Genomic DNA, 21129 nt, shown 5'->3' on the forward strand with positions numbered 1-21129 from the left:
TGGGGCCAACAGGGCCCGGGACCCAGGGAGGGGCCCAGGAGGAAGCACCCATTTCTGTGACCTCTGGTTTGGGCTTGGGGTTCAGTTTCACTCATGGAAGGAAATGGTCAAGGCTTCCTTCGGAGGAGCACCGGGACTATCCACAGCACTGGCGTGACGTGTTTAAAGTCTCCTGGGTTCCTTGGTCAGACATCTCATCCATGGTTGTTCTGAACAGACGAATGGCCAGTGGGTCCACAGTTCTCCAACAAAGTGGGCACAAAGCAACAACGGTGAAGAGGCAGGTGAGGGGCTTCCTCCCACCTGCTCCAGTGAGATTCCTGTTTCCTTGGAGGATAGAGCGACATTTACATTCCTTTCACATCAAATGGTTATTCCAGAGAAAGCGCAGTAACACGTGCACGCCTTCAGCAAAAACTAAGACAAACTGAGCCAGGAGAGCTCTGCCTTCCTGTTGAAAATCCTGTTTAAAAGAAGAGAGAAGTTTAAACAAAAAAACCAACAACAGGCATTCCTGCCATGGCACAGTGAGTTAAGAATACGAACTCTAGGAGTTCCCGTCGTGGCTCAGTGGTTAATGAATCCAACTAGGGACCATGCGGTTGCGGGTTTGATCCCTGGCCTTGCTCAGTGGGTTAAAGATCCAGCATTGCTGTGATCTGTGGTGTAGGTTGCAGATGCGGCTTGGATCCCGTGTTGCTGTGGCTCTGGCGTAGGCCGGCGGCTACAGCTCTGATTTGACCCCTAGCCTGGGAACCTCCATGTGCTGTGGGGAGTGGTCCAAGAAATGGCAAAAAAAAAAAAAAAAAAAAAATGAACTCTGGCATCTGGGGTTGCCGCGGAAGCTTGGCCCATTGGCCCACGCAGCGGGTTAAAGGATCTGGCGTTGCCAAAGCTGCAGCTCAGATTCAGTCCCTGGTGTGGGACTGCCCATATACTTTGGGTGCAGCCGTAAAAAAAATAATCCAGGAGTTTCCGTTGTGGCACAGCAGAAATGAATCCGACCAGGAACCATGAGGTTGCAGGTTCGATCCCTGGCCTCGCTCAGTGGGTTAAAGATCCCACGTCTCTGTGAGCTGTGGTGTGGGTCGCAGACGTGACTCGGATCCGTGTTGCTGTGTCTGTGGCTCAAATTTGACCCCTAGCCTGGAACCTCCATATGCCATGAGTGTGGCCCTGAAAAGCAAAAATGAAATAAAATAAAAAATAAAATAATCCAAAATTAGAACTTCAGCATAAATATTAATTCAATCAGTGCCATAAACAAGCTTCTGGGGCTGCTCTATGAATTGGAAGACCATCTTGGTCAGTTCCATAATGTCCATATCCTCCACACCACCTTGGGAAGCGTTCCTATGGATGGGTTTTCCCATCTTGAGCATCAGCAGCTTGGGGCCCTTTGCAGGGGGTGATAACTGATGACTCTTGCTCTGGCTTCCCAGAGCATGATCTTAGTCCTCTTCAAGGAGCAAGGACGTCTGCCTTGGGGTCAGAAGAACGTACTTAGATGGTAAAGACGGGAGTTAATATGGGCAAAGCTGGACAAAGACTACAGCAGTTTTGTGGAGCTTTAAGTAAATGCCACTGTTTATATGGGAGCATTGGGAAAAGAAGGCTGAGGGCCCAACACAAAGGGCTGGCCCTGGCCCTACCCTCCTCCTGTACACTGTTCTCAGCACAGCATCCTCAGGGACTGTTGAGATGCAGCCCCTCTGCTCAAGGACCTTCAGTGGTGCAGCCTCACTCAGAACAGCCCTTTCAGTGGCCCCCAAGGCCCTACCACCCTCCCCTCTGACCGTACCTTTCGCTGCTTTCTCCAGTACTCAGCTTCCAGCGCCCTGGCCTCCTTGCGGCAGACAGGATCCTGCTTCGGGTCTTTTCTATCCACCTCCTCACTGCTCTCCCCATTTCCACAAGCCCTTCCCTGCCCCCTCTCAAAGTTTTACTCAGAAGACCTCCTTCCCTTAAAACTGCACATCTGGGAGTTCCCGTCATGGCTCAGTAGTAATGAACCCAACTAGTATCCATGAGGTTGCAGGTTCGATCCCTGGCCTCACTCAGTGGGTTAAGGATCCCCCATTGCCATTGCCAGAGCTGTGGTGTAGGTTGCAGACTAGGCTCAGAACCTAGTGTTGCTGTGGCTATGGCCGGCAGCTGCAGCTCTGATTTGACCCTTAGCCTAGGAGCTTCCATATGCTGCAGATGTGGCCCTAAAAAAAAATTTTTTAAATAAATATGAATCAGCACATGGCACTCTCCTGTCCTCCCTCTTCGGAAGCTTCCTTTCTATCCAGACATCTTACCACTGCCTCTAAGAGGAGGTCAATTCTAGATCTCAACTCACTCCATTCCAGCCACTCTGGCCTCCTTGCTGTTCCTTAAGTCTGTTCCTGTCCCAAAAGCTTTGCACTCTCAGTTGTTTCCGGAACACCTTTCCCCCAGGTGCTCCCGTAGCCTACTCCCTCACTTGCAGTCTCCACTCAAATATTGCTTCCCCAGAGAGGCCTTCCCTGATGGCCCATCAAAGTCACTCTCCATCACTCAGTGTCTCCTGATCCTGCTTTGAACCCACATCCCTGTCTGACTAGAGTCTAGCCATCTGCTTTTACGGTTAGTCTCTCTCACGGGACTCAGTAAATATTTTATTGAAATTGGTCTATCAACATTTTATTTGTCCATGTTTGTTTCCTTCTTACTTTTAGTAATATTATTGCTTTTTAAATTAATTTTTATATTGAATTATAGTTGATTTAGAAATTAGTGAACTTGTCTTCCAGATCAACAGATAAGGGAACAGTTTGTTAAAACCTTTGCTAGTAAATTGCCTTCATTAAGTTTGCTTTAGTTTTCTTTTTTCCTCTTTAAAATTTTTTTTTTTTAATTTGTCTTTTTGCCATTTCTTGGGCCGCTCCCGCGGCATATGGGATGTTCCCAGGCTAGGGGTCTAATTGGAGCTGTAGCCACCAGCCTACGCCAGAGCCACAGCAACGCGGGATCTGAGCCGTGTCTGCGACCTACACCACAGCTCACGGCAATGCCGGATCGTTAACCCACTGAGCAAGGGCAGGGACTGAACCCGCAACCTCATGGTTCCTAGTTGGATTCGTTAACCACTGCGCCACGACGGGAACTCCAAAATTTTTTAAAAGTATAGTTGATTTACAGTGTTGTCAATGTCTGCGGTACGGCAAAGTGACCCAGTCATACATATGTATACACATTCTATTTCTCATATTATCTTCCCAAGTGATTGGATATAGTTTCCTGAGTAACATTATTGTTGAGACCTTCCATTCTTTTTTTTTTTTTTTTTTTTTTTCTTTTTTCTTTTTAGGGTCACACCCACAGCATATCGAAGTTCCCAGGCTAGGAGTCGAATTGGAGCTGCGGCTGCCAGTCTACACCACAGCTGCAGCAATGCCAGATCCTAGTTGCATCTTCGACCTGTGTCACAGATCATGGCAATGCCGGATCTTTAACCCACTGAGTGAGGCCAGGGATTGAACCCACATCCTCATGGATACTATTCGGGTTTATAACCCGCTGAGCCACAAGGGGCGCTCCTAAGATCTCCCAATTTGTTTTGTCTCAGGGGATGTTTTCTTTGAGGGAATGGCGGAGTACTGCCACACTGGGACCAGAGCACAGAAGGTGGTCTGGCACTCCCTGAAGTCAGCATGATGAAAGTAGCAGTGATCAACAGGAAGTCAGCACAGGTACCGTCCTGGGATGAATTTAAGGGCAGGAAGTTGGGCTCTGAGGCAGCCACCCCTCTAATGGAGTCCCACGTGATCATCCTCTCTCTGAACAGCTTGTTCTGGAGGAAAACTAAGTTGGCTGAGTATTTCATCACCCCGAAGATTTCAAAAAATAATCATTATTCTTTCTTGTTTTCTCTTAGGAGAAACAAAGAAATCAGAAGAAGCAAGGCTTTGGTCATAACTTCTGGGTTGATTCAAGGAGGATAATAACCACAATCTAAGGCAAAGGTTCTCCTCCCAGACTGAGCCTTAGATTTACCTGGAGAGCTTTTAAAGTGACTGCCTGGGAGTTCCCATCGTGGCATAGCGGAAATGAATCCAACTAGGAACCATGAGGTCTCGGGTTCAATCCCTGGCCTTGCTCAGTGGGTTAACCATCTGGCGTTGCTGGGAGCTGTGGTGTAGGTCGAAGACATGGCTTGGATCTGGCATTGCTGTGTCTGTGGCGTAGGCCAGCAGCCTGTAGCTCCAATTCGACCCCTGGCCTGGAACCTCCATACGCCGAGGGTGCAGCCCTAAAAAGACACACACACACACACTCTCTCTCTCTCTCTCCCTCCCTCTCTCTCTCTCTCTCTCTCTCTCTCTCTCTCTCTCTCTCTCGTGACTGACTGATGCCCAGACTAACCTCATGCCAATGAAATCACTGTCTCTCAAGGTGGGGCTCAGGCATTATAGTTCTTAAAACCCCACAGGTGATTCTAACATGCATCCTGGTTGGGGTGTGGAGCAGAATTTCTCACACGTTAATGTGTGCACAGATCTCCTAGGGTATGTGTAAGATGGTCAATTCAGATTCCAGCGCTGTGGGCTGGGGCCTGAGATTCTGCACATTTGACCAGCTGCCAAATGCTGCTGCTGCTGCCAGTACAGGGACCATGCTTTGAGTAGCAGGTATGAGATCAAATACTGGCTTTCACTCAGGTTCACAATTTTCAGATCTAATGTTCGGTAATCTGCGCAGTATTAATCTGTGTGTTCTGCTAATTCCTGGGCATCCCAGTCACTTGGCAGCCATTGTTCTCTTTGCTCTTTCTTCTTCCCTGACAGGCCCTTGCTGGGGAAACTGAGGCCTCACCTCTCGAACCATCCTCTGATCGATGCTGTCCCCAATGTTTCTCAACTGAATGGCCAGCTTGTGGATTATTTCTTCCTCGTGATGGTTCTGGCCAGTGCTATTCTCCTTGGGCTGAAAAGGTGGGTTGTGATCTGCATTGACAGAAAAGAGGTCACAGAGAAAATAAGCCACAGGGTTACATTATACGACATCCGGAATCTAGCCGGTATTTTATAATGACTATAAGTGGAGTATAACTGTTAAAAATCGTGAATTGCTATGTTATTCGCCTGAAACATACAATATTGTATAGCAGCTATACTTCAGTTTTGAAATAGAGTTCAGGGAGTTCCCATTTTGGCTCAACGGTAACGAACCCAACTAGTATCCATGAGGATGCAGGTTCAGTCCCTGGCCTCGCTCAGTGGGTTAAGGATCCGGCATTGCCTGGAGCTGTGGTGTAGACTGCAGACACAACTCAGATCCTGCATCACTGTGGCTGTGGTATAGGCTGGCACCTGCAGCTCTGATTTGACCCCTAGCCTGGGAACTTCCATATGCCACAGCTACAGCCCTAAAAAGACAAAAAAAAAAAAAAAATTAAAAAAAGAGTTCAAAGAGATTACTCCATTAACTATCTGTTACTCACTACGAGTCACTAAACCCTTAGACAATGAGAAGGATGAAATCCCGTCAGTATAATAATCATCAAAAAGCAAAGCCTTGCATTGGAATAGATCAGCTCTGTCCAGCAGAAATATAATTCAAGCAACATATTAATTTTAAATTTCCTGTAGTAAAGCATTGTTTACCTTCTTAGTAGGAAGCAAAATAATGGTACATTTTACAATTGATGGAATATTAAATTTAATAAGATACCATAGTAACTACCTCATAGAGGGGCTGTTGAGATGACTAAATGAGCTAATATATTTAGCCTTTGTAGGATGGTACCTGAAACATGGATAGATGTTATTTAAGTGTTAACTACTGCTACCACCTGGAAAAACAGTCCCACTCATATAACAGCAGAAAAAAACCCACACTAGTTAGCTGGTCCATGTTTCTTTAAAATAACAAAGGATCACCACGCAATTGAGAAGAATTACAGACTGAAGGAGAAATACCAGATAAACAAAACAGTAGTCCTGAAGAAGACAGATATTATTCAGGGAAAAGAAGAGAATATTTGCAACTTTTAATGTGTGCGTTTAGAGAGACTTAAGAAAATATTACATTCAGGAAACAAAAGAGAATGCTATGAAAAAAGAAGAATCCTACAACAAAATCTTTCAGATTTTCAGTAATACAATTGACAAAATTAAAAATATAATTGATGGTCTTAAAAAAATAAAGTCAAGGAAATCACTCAGAAAAAAAGTCAGAAATGTTAAAATATGAGAAAAGATAGGCGATACAGAGACCAGCAACTGATAGGAATCACAGAACGAGACAGATAGAGGGGGAAAATTATGAAGACAGTGTAAAACAAGTTCCCAGAACTAAAGGACACCAAACTTCAGATTAGAAAGTCCCGTCGAAAACAGAAAGTCCCACAACATTTTAGGACAGCAAATGGGGAAATAAAATCCTTCCCTCTAGAACACACTGAAATTTCGAAATGCCAAGCATAAGGAGATGCTAAAAATCTCCAAAGGGAAACATGGATTCATTTGGTGACTGACTCCACATCAACAATGGATGTTAGATTATAGCAGAACGATGAATGCCTTCAAGGTTTTTCTTTTAAAAATCATTTCACCCTAGAAGTCTGCATCTATCTAATTCTCTGTCATCTGTGAGAGGTGAATAAGGACATTTGCAGACACGCAAGGATTCACGGAGTAGTTCTCCCATACATAATTTCTTAGGAAGTCTCTTGAGGAAGTATTGCAGTCAAGCAGAGTATGACTAAACCAAGAAAAAGAAGATTTAGCAAAAAATGGATCCAACCCGTGAGAAGGGAAGTCTCCGGATGGCAATGGTGCAGGGGGGCCGAGAGAGTGTTGAGATGGGAGCAAGGAAACAGCCCTAGGAGTGAAGTCCCTGAGGAAAGTGAGATTAGATGGAAGAGACAGCATGGCTGAAAACAGGGGAAACTTGAGAATATCATAAGAAATCATGGGAGGAGAGGAGAGGCAAGAAAGCAATAAAAGTTCATACAGGAAGTGTATGGTCCAAATATGAAGCAAATTAAAATGTGCCTTAAGTTTAAACTAAAGGAGGGAGTTCCCTTCATGGCTCAGCAGTTAATGAACCCTACTAGGATCCATGAGGATGCAGGTTCCATCCCTGGCCTCGCTGAGTGGCTAAAGATCCAGCATTGTCATGAGCTGTGGTGTAGGTCCCAGACTCGGCTTAGATCCTGCGTTGCTGTGGCTGTGGTGTAGGCCAGTGGCTGTAGCTCCAATTTGACCCCTAGGCTGGGAATTTCCATATGCCACAGCTGCAGCCCTGAAAAAGCAAATAAATAAATAAATAAAAATAAACTAAAGGATTTGTTTTAGAGTTCTTTTCAAAAGGATATTCCTCTGTGTTAAACTTTGCAGTGCTTGACCTGTATGATGAGTGATGAAATAAAATTCATTTTTCTGTTTGTCGTCTTTTTTTGTTTGATTGTTTTTTGTCAATACCAGATCCTTAAGCCACTGAGCAAGGCCAGGGATTGAACCCTAGTGCTCAGGGATACTAGTTGGGTTTGTTACAGCTGAGCCACATTGGGAACTCCCTCAATCCCTTGTGGAGCAGTGGCTTAAATATCTGGTGTTGTCACTGCAGTGGCTTGCGTCGACTGCTGTGGTGCAGGTTCAGTCCCTGGCCTGAGAACTTCCACATGCCATGGGCGTGGCCAAAAAATAAAATAATTCAATCACTTTTAACATTTAAATCTTTCTAGTTCAAGATCAACAGTAATTGCCCCATCTCCAAGGACACACCCTCTCATAATCAATCAAAAGTATTATAGTTGAATGTCCAATTGTTACCTAATCTGAATAATAATTTCCAAAAATGGTGCTTACATTTAACTACTAGTCAATCTCAGGAAGGCTTAAGGTGTCTTACCAAGGACACACTGCACTTTTAAAAAGGATTGCTAGCATCACCCAGAATTGAAGTATAAGAGAACTGGTCACACATGGAGAATGAAAGGAAATTTGCTCACAGCATCGAAATTTGAGTTTGAGCTACCAGACTAGAGTTGGCGTCAGGGAGTGTAGACAACTCTTCCAAGAGGTACCCTGATGAAGGATGGGAGAGAATGGACAGGAGCCAGAGGAAGAGGTGTGTTGAAGGAATACTCTTAAGTTGAGTCTTGAGCAGGTTCGTAGGTTGAGGAGAGGAATTAGAGCAGGAGGGATGGAAAATGGAAGATTGGTGAAGCAGAGTCCCAAGGGTTTAGGAGAAATGAGAAAGAAAACACGTGGAAGGATTCATTTTGAACAGGAAAGGAGGGCCTTCCTTTGAGACAGGACAGAAAGCGATGAGATGTGATGCTCGTGGAGGGAAACCTTTGACAGCGGGTGAGGGGATTCGGGTGTTTACCCCGATGACATCAGTGTTATACATGAAGCAGAAAACTCGACCCTCTGCCGAGAAGGAGGGGAATCCTGAGGCAGCCAAAATTAGTCACTAATAGAAATGGAAAACAGGAAGCTACCTAGAGTTGTATAACAGGAGCTAAAGAATATTTATATGACCTTGATGTGTATTCTCTTTCCAGCTGGCCAGAGTCCTAAACTTGGATCTAAAGAAATTTTTTATCCTTTCCTTACTTAGGAGACAGTCTTGACTCAGTAACTTTTTTTTCTTTTTCTTTTTTTTTTTTTGGTCTCTTTTTGTCTTTTTAGGGCCGCACCCACAGCATATGGAGGTTCCCAGGCTAGGGGTCGAATCGGAGCTACAGCTGCTGGCCTATGCCACAGCCACAGCAACACAGGATCTGAGCCATGTCTGCAACCTACGCCACAGCTCACGGAAATGCCAGATCCTTAACCCACTGAGCGAGGCCAGGGATCGAACCCACAGCTGCAAGGCTACTAGTCAGGTTCGTTAACCACTGGGCCACAACAGGAACTCCTAGACTCAGTAACTTTCTAATTTCCTGTTCTTAGCTTCTCTGTGCCTCAGATTTCTCAGTTGTTAAAAGGGATTTTAAGGGGTGGCTTAGTGGTTAAGGATCCAGCATTGTCACTGCTGAGGTGAGAGTTTGATCCTTGGCCTGGGAACTTCCACATGTCATGGGTGTGGCAAAAAAAAAAAAAAAAAAAAAAAAAAGTGGGAGGGATGAGATGGGGAAAGAAGGGGACAGGGAAGGCCAGGGTCTCAGTGCATTAATTCACCTCAACCAAGGGTAAGGAGGCTTAAATAGTAGGTGAAATAGATGGCCCTTTGACTAAAATTGTAACCATATTGCCTGTCATTTCAGTTTCTATTGCTGTTTTCAAGAGTATCTCACCTCAAGCCATTTTGAAATGATACCTTAATAGTTAACAGCCTAGCAAGGATAATTTGATAATTATCTAAGAAAAGGAGAGAGATTCCCAGTGAGGGCTGAGAGTCACCCCAAAGGCAAGGTGCCCAGAGAGAAGAAAGGGCAGCTGAGTGGTGAGACCCTCCAAACTGCAAAATGGGTTGAGCGCCAGCCCTGCTCGTGCCAATCAAAAGCATAATGATTTGCAAGTTATTTTCTTTTTTTTCTAAGTTATTTGTATTTTGTTTGTTTGTTTTTTGTTTTTTAGAGCCAAACCCGAGGCATATGGAGGTTCTCCAGGCTAGGGGTCGAATTAGAGCTGTAGCTGCTGGCCTACACCACACCCACAGCAACGCTAGATCTGAGCCTAGATCTGAGCCTCTTCTGTGACCTACACCGCAGCTTGTGGCAATTGCTGGATCCTTAACCCACTGAGTGAGGTCAGGGATCGAATGTGCGTCCTCATAGACACTAGTCAGATTTGTTTCTGCTGAGCTGCAACGAGAACTCCCTTTTTTTTCTTTTTCGGCCGCTGATCCAAGCCACAGTTGCAACCTACATAAAGCCAGATCCTTTAACTGTGCTGGGCTGGGAATTTCAACCCACATCCTGGTGCTGCAGAGACAGCACCAATCCCATTGCACCATAGCGAGAACTCTTGGAACTATTATTTCAACTGATTGTCAGCTGGGAAATACAAAATCAAGTATCTGCAGTAGGAAAATGGAATACAAATTGGATAAGTTCCAGTAATGGACAAATGGGAGAAGCGAAGAGCTATAAGGATGCCAGCAAGCCTTGGGTATCTCACTTGGGTAGGTGAAGAGGCAGAGAAGGAAGGACCTAGAAATAGGATGCAACAGAGCACTGAGTGTGCCTGAAGCAAGAGAGGTGTTTTGCATTCTGGTACTCAACATAATAACTATTTCTATTTTATGCGTGTCTGACCAGCTAACGGTGAAACCCTTGAGGATATGTATCTTTTTCATAACTCTGGGACCTAGCTCATTGCCCCACCCAGATAGTGCTGATTATGATTATAAAGATGCAGATGCATAGGAGGGTGGAGAGAATGGGACATAGAAGCTGAGGGTTGGAGGGAAAATGTTGGCTACCCTGTCAGTTTATCTCAGGACAGCCCTACCTTTTAGTTTGTCTTGAAGACAGCTGCCCTTTTCATTTAAAGTCGCAAGATAGCAACAATAATGTACACATATTCTAAACTCTTGGAACCTTTTGACACTCTCACAATTGGTGGTGGAAATTAGTACAACGTCTGTGGAGGGGCAATGTATCTATCAAATTTTACAAATGCAGATGTGCTCAAGGTTATCTGTTGTAGCAACAGGTTTCAGTATTAACCAACTGAAAGACAACCCAAGTGTACATTAGTAGGAAACTATTTAATAAATTATGGTGTATCCCCACCGTGGACTATTATACCACTGTAAGAATGAGAAAGCTCTGTACATATTAATGCAGAAATATTTCCAAAAAATTGTGTTAAGTGAGAAAACAAGAACAGTGTGCTTAATATGCTATCTTTGTCTAAAAAGGAAGAGGGTATAAAATCTATATTCACCATTTTTCATATTCACATAAAAGACCTCTGAAAGGATACTTGAGAATCTAAGAACAATGGCACTGACCAAATGGTAGGAACTGAGCAGCAGATGGGGGGATAGAACATGCAGGAGAGACTTTTCACTACATGCCTTTTCATATTCTTTAGTTTAGATATTCATGAAAATATCTTTTTACGTAAACACTCATACAGCACTTACAATGTGTCATTGTTGCAAGCCATCAAAACCAAGTGGTGTGTTTTAATTATTTATTTATTAACATAAATATTATTCAAATTTTAATTTTAAAAGTATCTCAGAAGTGTCATAATTGTATTGTGGTTATGCAGAAAATATCTTTGTTCTTAGGAGACAATATGGGGAATTACTTAGAGATGAAGTTAGTTATGTCTGCGACTTTATGTCAAATAGTTTAGCAAAGAAAAACATCTGTGTATGCATGCATGAGTGTGTGTGCATGTATATGGTCGTATGTGTGTGTGAGAAGAGAGAAAGCAAATGTGGCAAAAAAAAAAAAAAAAAAAAAAAGAGGTAACTCTGTGCGAAGACCATGTGAACAGCATATGAGTAACCATAGACTTATCCATGCAACTTTTTTTATAGATTTTAAATTTTCCAAGGTAAATTTAGAAGGGGAAAACATCTTTTCAAAGTCCTTAAAACTTAAATAAAACATTTCTATGTAGTTTTCTACAAACTCTTTGGACTGATTTTCAAGGACTTTAAAATAATTGCAACTTATCTGTTCACCCTCCTTACTCTTCTTCTTGAACCTTATGCCCTAACCAAACTGACCAAATCTCCATTTGACCAAATCTTACCTGTAAAGTATATCTCAAAAAATCACTTTCCCTAAGATGCTTATTTTGAGTCTTTCAAAATAATGTGATCTCTCATCACTTTGAATATCTATAGCACTTTCAGTTCTATTGAGAAACATCATGATCTAGATTTTGTTACAATCATTGCATGTTTTCCTTATGTAAAATAACAGATGAGAATGCACGTTTAACAATAACTATGGGTTATCATTACTCCCTAAAAACTCAGAACTGAATGAAAAAAGTGTCTTCTGAGAACTAGGAGGCAAGATTCAGGTATGCATAGTGGAAGTGGGTGAGATGGGCAATCCTTGGAAGAGGATAGACTACTGGCTCTCCCTCACACGAGCTGCTCCCTCTGCCTGCAACCTGCACCCTCCTTAACCCCCTCGCGTCTCAGTCCAGGGTGACATCTCAAAGGAAGCTTTCTCTAACCTCCCTGCCAAGTCAGAGCCCCATTATAGCATCTGGAGCTGTTCTTAGCTTCTCTCACATTAACATTGTATGTGCTACCTGCCTCCTTCACCAGACTGCTCCAGGAAGGGAGGCACTGTTAGTATTTTTTACTCACTATTGTCACCCCAGTACCTAGCACAGTGCCTAGAATATGGTAGGCCCTAGTATTTTTTTTTTTTTTTGGATGATTTGAAAAAGTAAACATGTCCATCTAGAGGAGGAAAGGGAGAGGCGATGAGCCTTAGAACACACACACACACACACACATGGCAAAAATGAGCATCTGAGCACACTCAAAGAGAGAAAGAACTTGAATAACTGACGTCTACAATTAATAGATCCTATTTATACTACCTATACAATATGTGTATGCATACATATGTATTTTGAATTCTGCCCTTTCCTATCAATAATTATAACATTTTTAGAGGTGGGCAGGGCCTCTTTCTGCTTTCAATTATTTTTGTTTTCCCAAGAGTGTCTAATTTCTCTTAAATGATGCATCAGGATGATTGCTCTGGACTTCCCAAAATCCTACCCACCCTCTCAACTTTTCTAAGAAGTGTCTTTAAATTCCCCATTCAAATATTATGGGTTTTTTTTTCCCTCCCTCAAGGAGTTATGTTCATACGTGTAGTGTAGATGTTCTCAAAGTAAGAGACATTTGGGCTTCAGCGAGTCTCTTTTCAATCAACAATAGCTTGTGATGTCCATTTACAGTCTGTGTCACAACCCTGGACAAAAAAGCCACTAAAAGGAGAAAGGGACCTTCTCAATAATCAGCTTCCTAGGTAAGAGTTTTACTTCGGGCAGTATTTAGGGTATATATCTATCTATCTATCTGTCTGTCTATCTATCTACCTATCTATCATATATCCATCCATCCATGTAATCCAGTGTATCTGTCATCATCCATTTTTAAGGTTCCCAGCAGGAGAGCTTCCCAGGGTCCTGTGCTCTGTGCCTGGCACCTGGGCAGGCTCGGAGTCCAGCTCTCCGGCGGGAAAAGAGCTTGGGGCGGGGCTGGCAGTAGGGTCGCGTGGGCGGCTGTCACCAATGAGAAGTGCACACAGCGCTCAGCCGGAGGCGGTCTCCCGCACCCTCGGTGGCGCGCATTGCTCTTTCCTACCTTCAGACCTGAGTGAGAGGTCGGGAGACTGAGCAGTTGGGTTTACCGCCTGGAGCCTCAGCTTACCCTGGCTTTAGGGTTCTCCATGACGTTTTAACAACTCGGTCCCTCTCACATCGCCCCCGCCTCAGTCTCCACATTCCCCACTTCTTCCGCGATACAGTAAAAGGGAAGAAACGCGCTGTTTCCCCGTGAGCTAGTGAGGGAAGGAAATGGGGGGTGTGGGAGGAGTCTGCTGCCACCTAACTGGGGGGCGTCCCCTCGTTTCTGTTTGGCAATCCTTGAATGCACATTGGTTGGGCAGCAGACGAAAATGCGAGGCGCAAGTAAGGTTTTATGGACATAGTAAAACCAGAACTCCGGGCAAGGAAACACGTAGATTAGGTTGTTAGCTGTTAATTCTCTAACTCAAAGGTAGTAGCATTATTAATTCTCCACCTCGCTTCTGCTTTTGAGGTGAAAGTGTAATTAGGAAAGCATTAGAGGGTAGATGTGGCAAGAGCCCACCGTGCACCTCAGCTTCATGAAGGATCTGTGAGGATTAAGTGGTATGAAAGTGAAATGAAAACATTGCAAAAGGTTCACCACGAAATACAAGTTCTAGAATAGCGGTGGCTATTGCACAGCTTTGTGAACATACAAAAACCACTGAATTGTGTTCCTTTAAAGTTTGAACTTTATGGTGTATGAGTTACGTTTCAATTTAAAAGAACAAAATATATGTTCTAGAAGTCTCGGGCTTTGAGAAATAATTGTTGACACCCGCCCTGATGAAAATTCAAAATTTTAGTCAATTAGGTACTTTTTAGAAAATGGATACCGTATTAGACATGGTGGTAAGAGACCTTGAAATTTCCGCTTTCTCAGTGGCATGTAATTCTTTTAAAATTGGAGAATAGTTTGAGATTAGTTTTAATAATTCCTTTCAGGTGTCTAGCATATTTTTAATCTAAAAGTCTAAAACCAAAACCCCATACATTTAACCCGAATGTTTAATGTTTTTCAAAACATAACACTTTAATTTCCTAACATTTTTGGGACATTTAGGAATCATACATTTTTGCAAAACAAAATTTCAAGTTTATCTTTCTCTCATGTTCTTTGCTATAGTGACAAAAATCAAGAAGGACTCCAAACTGAATTTTCCCTGCTTTAACAATACAGAGATTTTTGGGTCAAATTTAAAGATGAGTTTTTATTAAAAGATAAATTTGATCTATTTTAGCCGATTTGGAATCATCTTAATTAGTTGTCACATCAGTGATTCAGAGGTAATAGATATTAAGAGATTTATACCATGAAGCAAAGACAGCTTTAGATTTTTACCACAGAAGAACTTTGATGGATAGATTTACCACTCCTTCTCACAGTTAATGTTTAAATACTCTGTTTAATGCCCAATTTTATGTCCTCAATACCAAGAAAAATACATGCTAAGTAGAATATTTAACTTAGTTTAAGACAAATAATATCTTACCTGGGTTCCTTGACATGGCTGGAACTGGCTGGGAGCTGACAAGTCTAGTCATGTAAGCCTTCTGAAAACTGTATTTCACCCACAGTGATTTGCAACAATTTGTTACTTTGGGAGAGGGATTCAGTAGTTCTTTAGGTTCACAAACAATGGCATCATGTTTTTTCTTCATGTTTTTTCCCTGTTGGAAGATATAAATTTTCAGAGGCTTTCCCCCTTTTCTCAGTATATATGTTAGATGAACACTGATGTTCTAACATAAGCAGGCTTTATCCCATATAGAAAAGGGTAGTGAATTTGGGTGGAAAATGGAACAGGGTCATCTTTCTCTACAATCTTCTTCAACTTAAGTGAAAGTCTTTCTGTGTTTTTTTGGTCTTTAGATTTGCTGCACCACCCAGTATCCTCATCTCCCAGCAGTTTTCTTCATCTTTTTAATAGCCACATACCATCAAGTGAACAGTCTAAATTAGTACACATAGAAGAAGAGAGAAAAATTACTGTAGCCAAAAGAAAAATAGATTTAAAAAACTAGACAGGTAGGAAAGGATGGAAATGAAACACATTCTTTGTCTTATTTGTGTATTTGTGTGTGTGTCTCCTCCGCAGATGTTTTGTATTCCCTCTTTAATCCTCTGTATACACACGGTCCATCTCTATAGACACTAATGAAAGCTATCCTCCTGTGCCCAGTCCCCCCCCGGCCCTTTATTCTAGTATTGTAGCACCCATCAAATAAGTTGAAGAATTGAAGATTTTCATTGTCTATCAGTGCACTTAGTTCTCTTATTTAAAGGCTGGCCGCAGCTTGACTTGCCATTTCACCTTCCAAATCTAAGCAGTTACTGGAAAGGGAAGGAATGGATAAGAGAGGTCAGACTATGAAAAACAATTGAAGGGAGGTCCCATTGTGGCTCATCAGGGTTATGAACCCAACTAGTATCTACGAGGATGCAGGTTCAATCCCTGACCTTGCTCAGTGGGTTAAGGATTCAGCATTGCCCATGAGCTGTGGTGTAGGTTGCAGATGTAGCTCGGATCCCGCATTGCTATGGCTGTGGCCTAGACAGGCAGCTGCAGCTCCAATTTGGTCCCTAGCCTGGGAACTTCCATATGCCAAGGGTGCAGCCCTAAAAAGCAAAAAAAAAGAAGAAGAAGAAAATGATAGGGGAGGCCTTTAGGAACCTTAGATCAATGATCAGTACTAGCCAGTAAAAGTATGTGAACTATATATGTAACGTTAATTTTTCTAGTAGCTACATCAAAAAAGTGAAAAGGAATAGGTGAGATTAATTTTAATGATATATTTTATTTAATTAAATATATCCCCAAATAAAACTCAGTGTTATTTCAATAAGTAATCAATGTGAAAAATGAATAATGAAATCTTTTACACCTTCATTAATGTAAGTCTTCAAATCTGGTATGTATGTTACACTTAACAATGCATCTCAACTCAAACCAGCCACATTTCAGGTGACCAGTAACTGCATATGGCTAGTGGCCACTGTATTGAACAGTAAGCACTGTAAGACTGTATTGCAGCTTTAGATAAAGAAGCAAGAATTGAAAAGAAATGACTTTGAAAGAAAGGTGATAAGCAGCTATCTCAGCTATACAAAACAAGGAGGGAGAAATCGTCAAGTAAAATGGTGATTCATCATTTTTCAAATGTCCCACATTTTCCAGTGTAGAATGCTACTGCAAATTTTTATTATTGTAATTTGGACCGATTAGGGGAGAGGGAGCTGTGGGGTGAAGGGTTGTGTGTTCCTGGACATTTTGGGTGCCTTAGGTGGCTTGACGTTTTAACAACACTCATCAGGCAGTCTTCTAACCTTAATTTGATTTCTCGAGTAAACTTTCCATTAGGAAAAGGATATCCTTTCCAGCTAGTGCATCAGAGCCAGATCAGCCCTGGATAAAATTCCTAAATGGGCAACTTTGACAGTCAAGATGCAGTTTCAGGGTGAGAGTCTTACCTGACAGAACCAGCAGGAAGCCTTACCCATCATCTCATTATGAAACTATCATTATGTTCTAGTTGTTCATATAACATTGCTAAATAACCGAGAGTAAAATATCTAACTATGGTCTTTTAAAATAAACAATGGGGAATGTTGGACTTTATTTTCCCCAAGTAGATTGAAAAATAATCAATGCCAATTATAAGCCATCTTTTGTTATCTATGGGGTATTGATTCCAGGTTCCTCTTTGTTGTTGTTTTTGTTTGTTTGTTTTTGGTTTTTTTTTTTTTTTTTTGCTTTTTAGGGCTGCACCCAGGGCATGTGGAGGTTCCTAGGCTAGGTTTCGAATCAGAGCTATAGCTACCGGCCTACACCACAGCCAGAGCAACGCCAAATACGAGCCACATCTGTGAACTACACCACAGCTCACAGCAATGCTAGATCCTTAGCCCCCTGAGCGAGGCTAGGGATTGAATCCTCAACCTCATGGTTCCTAGTCAGATTGTTTGCACTGTGCCACAAGGGGAACCCCTCCAGAATCCTCTTTGGATACCAAATCCAAGTATGATAGATGCTCAAGTACGGTATTAAAATGGCATAGATTTGCATATAACCTGTGCACATCCTCCTGTATACTTTAAATCATCTCTAGATTACCTATAATACGTAGTATGTAAATGCCATGTAAGTAGTTAGAATGTAAATGCTCTGTAAATAGTTGGCAGCCCACAGCAAATTCAAAGTTTTGCTTTTCAGAGTTCCTGTCGTGGTGCAGTGGAAACGAATCCAACTAGGAACCATGAGGTTGAGGGTTTGATCCTCAAAAAAAAAAAAAAAAGTCAAAGTTTTGCTTTTCAAAACTTTCAGGAATTTTTATTCCCAAATATTTTCCATTTGCATTTGGTTGAATCTGAAGATGCAGAACCAGTGGATACAGAGGGCCCACTATATTTTTCATCTAAAGTTTATTTTTAAATATATCTAAGAAAAACAATATGCACTTTTTTTTTTTTGGTCTTTTTTGGGCCACACCCATGGCATATGGAGGTTCCCAGGCTAGGGGTCTAATCAGAGCTGTAGCTGCCGGCCTACACCACAGCTGCAGCAACTTGGGATCCGAGCCACATCTGCAACTTCACTATAGCTGATGGCAATGCCTGATCCTTTTTTTTTTTTCCATTTTTTTAATTACTCAAATGAATTTATCACATCTGTAGTTGTATAATGATCATAACAATCTGATTTCACAGGATTTCCATCCCACGGCAATGCCTGATCCTTAACCCACTGAGCAAGGCCAGGGATCGAACCCGCATCCTCATGGATGCTAGTTGGGTTCGTTAACCACTGAGCCACGACAGGAACTCTATGCACTTTTATATAGTGATTGGTATAATTGCCTTGAGACCTTTATGCTGCGCCAACCTGAAAACTCCAGGAAATCCCAGGGTTCTCTAAAGCATGATAATAGAAGACATTAGGAAAGCCTAGGCAACTACAGAGCTGATATATATTGTCTATTTAATAATCATTGGTTTATGTTAGGTATTTGTCTTTTTTTAGGGCCACACCTGCAGCATATGGAAGTTCTCAGGCTACTGGTTGAATCAGAGCTGAAGCTACAGCTGCAGCTGCAGGCCTACGCCACAGCCATGACAACACCAGATCTGAGCCGTATCTACGACCTCCACTGCAGCTTGTGGCAATGCTGGATCCTTAATCCACTGAGCGAGGCCAGGGATCAAACCTGCATCCTCATATATCAGTCAGGTTCTTAACCCACTGAGCCACAATGGGAACTCCTAGGTACTTGTCTTATGTTGATACTTATTTATGAATTTTTCACTTAGTAATTTTATCTGTTTTGGAGGTTTTTCTAATATAAATATATATATATATATGCTTATTATTTCTTGCAGCGACTCATTCATTCATGGGTTCATATTTTGCTATCTGTTTGTGGGAGGCTGAAAAATGATTCCCGCAAAGATGTCCACAGGCTAATTCTCAGAACCCATGAATATTTTCCTTTACATAACAAGATGGACTTTGCACGTATGGTTAAATTAAGGCTGAAAAGAAACAGATTATCCTGGATTATCTGGGCCCAACCTAATCCTGGGTCTTTATAAGAGGGAGTTAGGAGAGTCAGAGTCAGAGAAGGAGGAGGCAGTGGAGGCAGAGGCAGAGTGATGTGAGAAAGGGTCTATGAGCCAAGGGATGCAGGCAGCCTCTGGAAGCTTAAAAAGGCAAGGAAACTGATTCCCTCCTAGAGCCTCCAGAAGGAATACAGCCCTGCCAACCTATTTTTAGATTTCCAACCTCCAGAACCATAAGATAATAAATTTTTATTGTTTTAGGCCACCCAGTCTGTGGTAATTTGAAACAGCAGGAATAGCAAACTCATATACTATGTTGAGTTGAGTGCACTTTGTATTATTGTCAGTGCATGATAATTTAAAAAGGGATCACTGTAAAATAAATTTGGAAGATGGACCAGAGTTCATATTATAGTGTTTTCATATCAATACCTAGACAATTATAATAATTGGGATTGTTGAATTCTGAATAACTACTTACTGGTGGCAGCAATTGTAAATTAAGCTACAAATCTTTATAGTGAGCAATATATGTTATCAACAATGAAAATATATATTGATCCCCTACTGAATGCAGTTAAATGGTCCCTTCCCTGTGGAGGTGACAGTCTAGCAGAGGAGACAGGCATTTACGCTAAATAGACTCATGGCAAGTGTTCTGAGAATCTGCCATGGGGAGTGTACCTAACCTAGTCGGGATGATCAAGGACTCATCTGGGAATGATGTTTATTTTATTTATTTATTTTGTCCTTTTGCCTTTTTTCTAGGGCCGTACCCGCGGCATATGGAGGTTCCTAGGCTAGGGGTCTCATCAGAGCTGTTGCCCGCCGGCCTACACCACAGCCACAGCAACGCCAGATCCGAACCTCATCTGCGACCTACAGCACAGATCATGGCAACGCCAGATCCTTAACCCACTGAGCGAGGCAGGGATCGAACTGTAACCTCATCGTTCCTAGTCAGATTCACTAACCACTGAGCCACAACGGGAGTTCCCTAGGAATGATATTTAAACTGGAATCTAAAAGATAACTTAGAATTGGCCAAGAGGGAAGATGAGGAAGGGAAAAAGAATGTCTCAGAGAGCTGGAACACCAAATGCCAAAGACCAGGGACAGGAAAGAATTCAAGGCATTTGAAGAACTAAAAATTAAAACAGTGAAGACCCTTCAGTTCAAGGTAGCTGAGGGAGTTCCATAGTGGTGCAGTGGAAACGAATCTGACTAGTACCCATGAGGATTCAGGTTCAATCCCTGGCCTTGCTCAGTGGGTGGGGGATCCGGTGTTGCTGTGAGCTGTGGTGTAGGTTGCAGACGAGATTTCGATCTCACATTGCTGTGGCTGTGGTATAGGCTGGCAGCTGTAGCTCTGATTTGACTCCTAGCCTGGGAACCTCTATACGCTGTGGGTGCAGCCTAAAAAAAAAAAAAAAAAAAAAAAAAAAAAAAAAAGCTGAAATAGTCCCCATACCACCTCTCTCACAAATGAAAAGGAGGAAAAACAAAACCCAGAAACACAAATGTCACCTTTATTGAACTGATAGTCACCCCAAAGTACAATGCATGAAAATGGAAAATGGATGGAGGATTGTAAAGGACTTAGCAGACCCAAGGTAGGTCGAATCTAAGTGGTGGAGAAGGAGGAAGGAAAAGCAAGGCTGATCACCAAGAGAAATCCTGCAAAGACTCAGGAATTGGAAGCTGATAAAGCACAGGAGAAAGTTGAGATGGAAGGAGTGTAGTGTCGAAAAGAGAGATTTGTGTGAATATGTGTTTAAGAAGTGGTCAGGGAGTTCCTGTTGTGGCTCAGCAGTCTGACAACCTGACATAGTGTCCTCAAGGATGTGGGTTCCATCCCTGGCCTTGCTCAGTGGGTTAAGGATCTGGCATTGCTGCAAGCTGCAGCCTAGGTCACAGATGTGGCTCAGGTTCGGTGTTGCTGTGGCTGTGGTGTAGGCCGGCAGCTGCAACTCCAATTCGACCATTAGCCTGGGAACTTCCATATGCTGCAGATGTAGTCCTAAAAAGAGAAAAGGAAAAAAAGTGGTCAGATTCCCAGGTCCTGACTTTACCTGATATAATCAGGCTATTATTTTTACCTTCATGGAAAATAAAAAATGTCACCTCTGGCAGTTTCCACTGTAGCACACTGGGTTAAGGATCTGGTGATGCCACAACTGCTGCATGGTTGAAGCTGTAGCTCAGATTCTATCCCTTGCCTGGGAATTCTATATGCCACTGGTACAGCCAGAAGAAAAAAAAGAAAGAAATGTAGGGAGTTCCCGTCGTGGCACAGCGGTTAACAAA

The 21129-nt window shown here is 42.5% G+C and overlaps 1 protein-coding gene across 1 annotated transcript; it reads right to left on the reverse strand.

Moving 5' to 3' along the window:
- Positions 1-229: 229 nt before the first annotated feature.
- Positions 230-14962, reverse strand: PXT1 (peroxisomal testis enriched protein 1). Its single transcript, XM_013977855.3, has 3 exons — positions 14759-14962; positions 4840-4970; positions 230-463 (listed from the first exon to the last, which is right to left on the reverse strand). Exons 1-3 carry the CDS (start codon positions 14925-14927, stop codon positions 359-361), a joined length of 405 nt encoding a protein of 134 aa, XP_013833309.3. The 5' UTR covers positions 14928-14962; the 3' UTR covers positions 230-358.
- Positions 14963-21129: the final 6167 nt, after the last annotated feature.

This window comes from Sus scrofa, chromosome 7 (assembly GCF_054392235.1).
Source record: "Sus scrofa isolate SSC_HxYL_T2T_F1_AM1 chromosome 7, Sscrofa_HxYL_maternal_Yorkshire_Landrace_v2.0, whole genome shotgun sequence".
Classification (NCBI taxonomy): domain Eukaryota; kingdom Metazoa; phylum Chordata; class Mammalia; order Artiodactyla; family Suidae; genus Sus; species Sus scrofa.

Excerpts from the sequence above, each read along its gene's own strand:
- PXT1 (XM_013977855.3), bottom strand. The coding sequence starts at position 14,927 with ATGAAGAAAAAACATGATGCCATTGTTTGTGAACCTAAAGAACTACTG. Across the intron at positions 4,971-14,758 it reads AGCCATGTCAAGGAACCCAG|ATCACAACCCACCTTTTCAG; the intron begins GTAAGATATTAT and ends CTGTCAATGCAG. Across the intron at positions 464-4,839 it reads ATCAGAGGATGGTTCGAGAG|GATTTTCAACAGGAAGGCAG; the intron begins GTGAGGCCTCAG and ends TCTTTTAAACAG.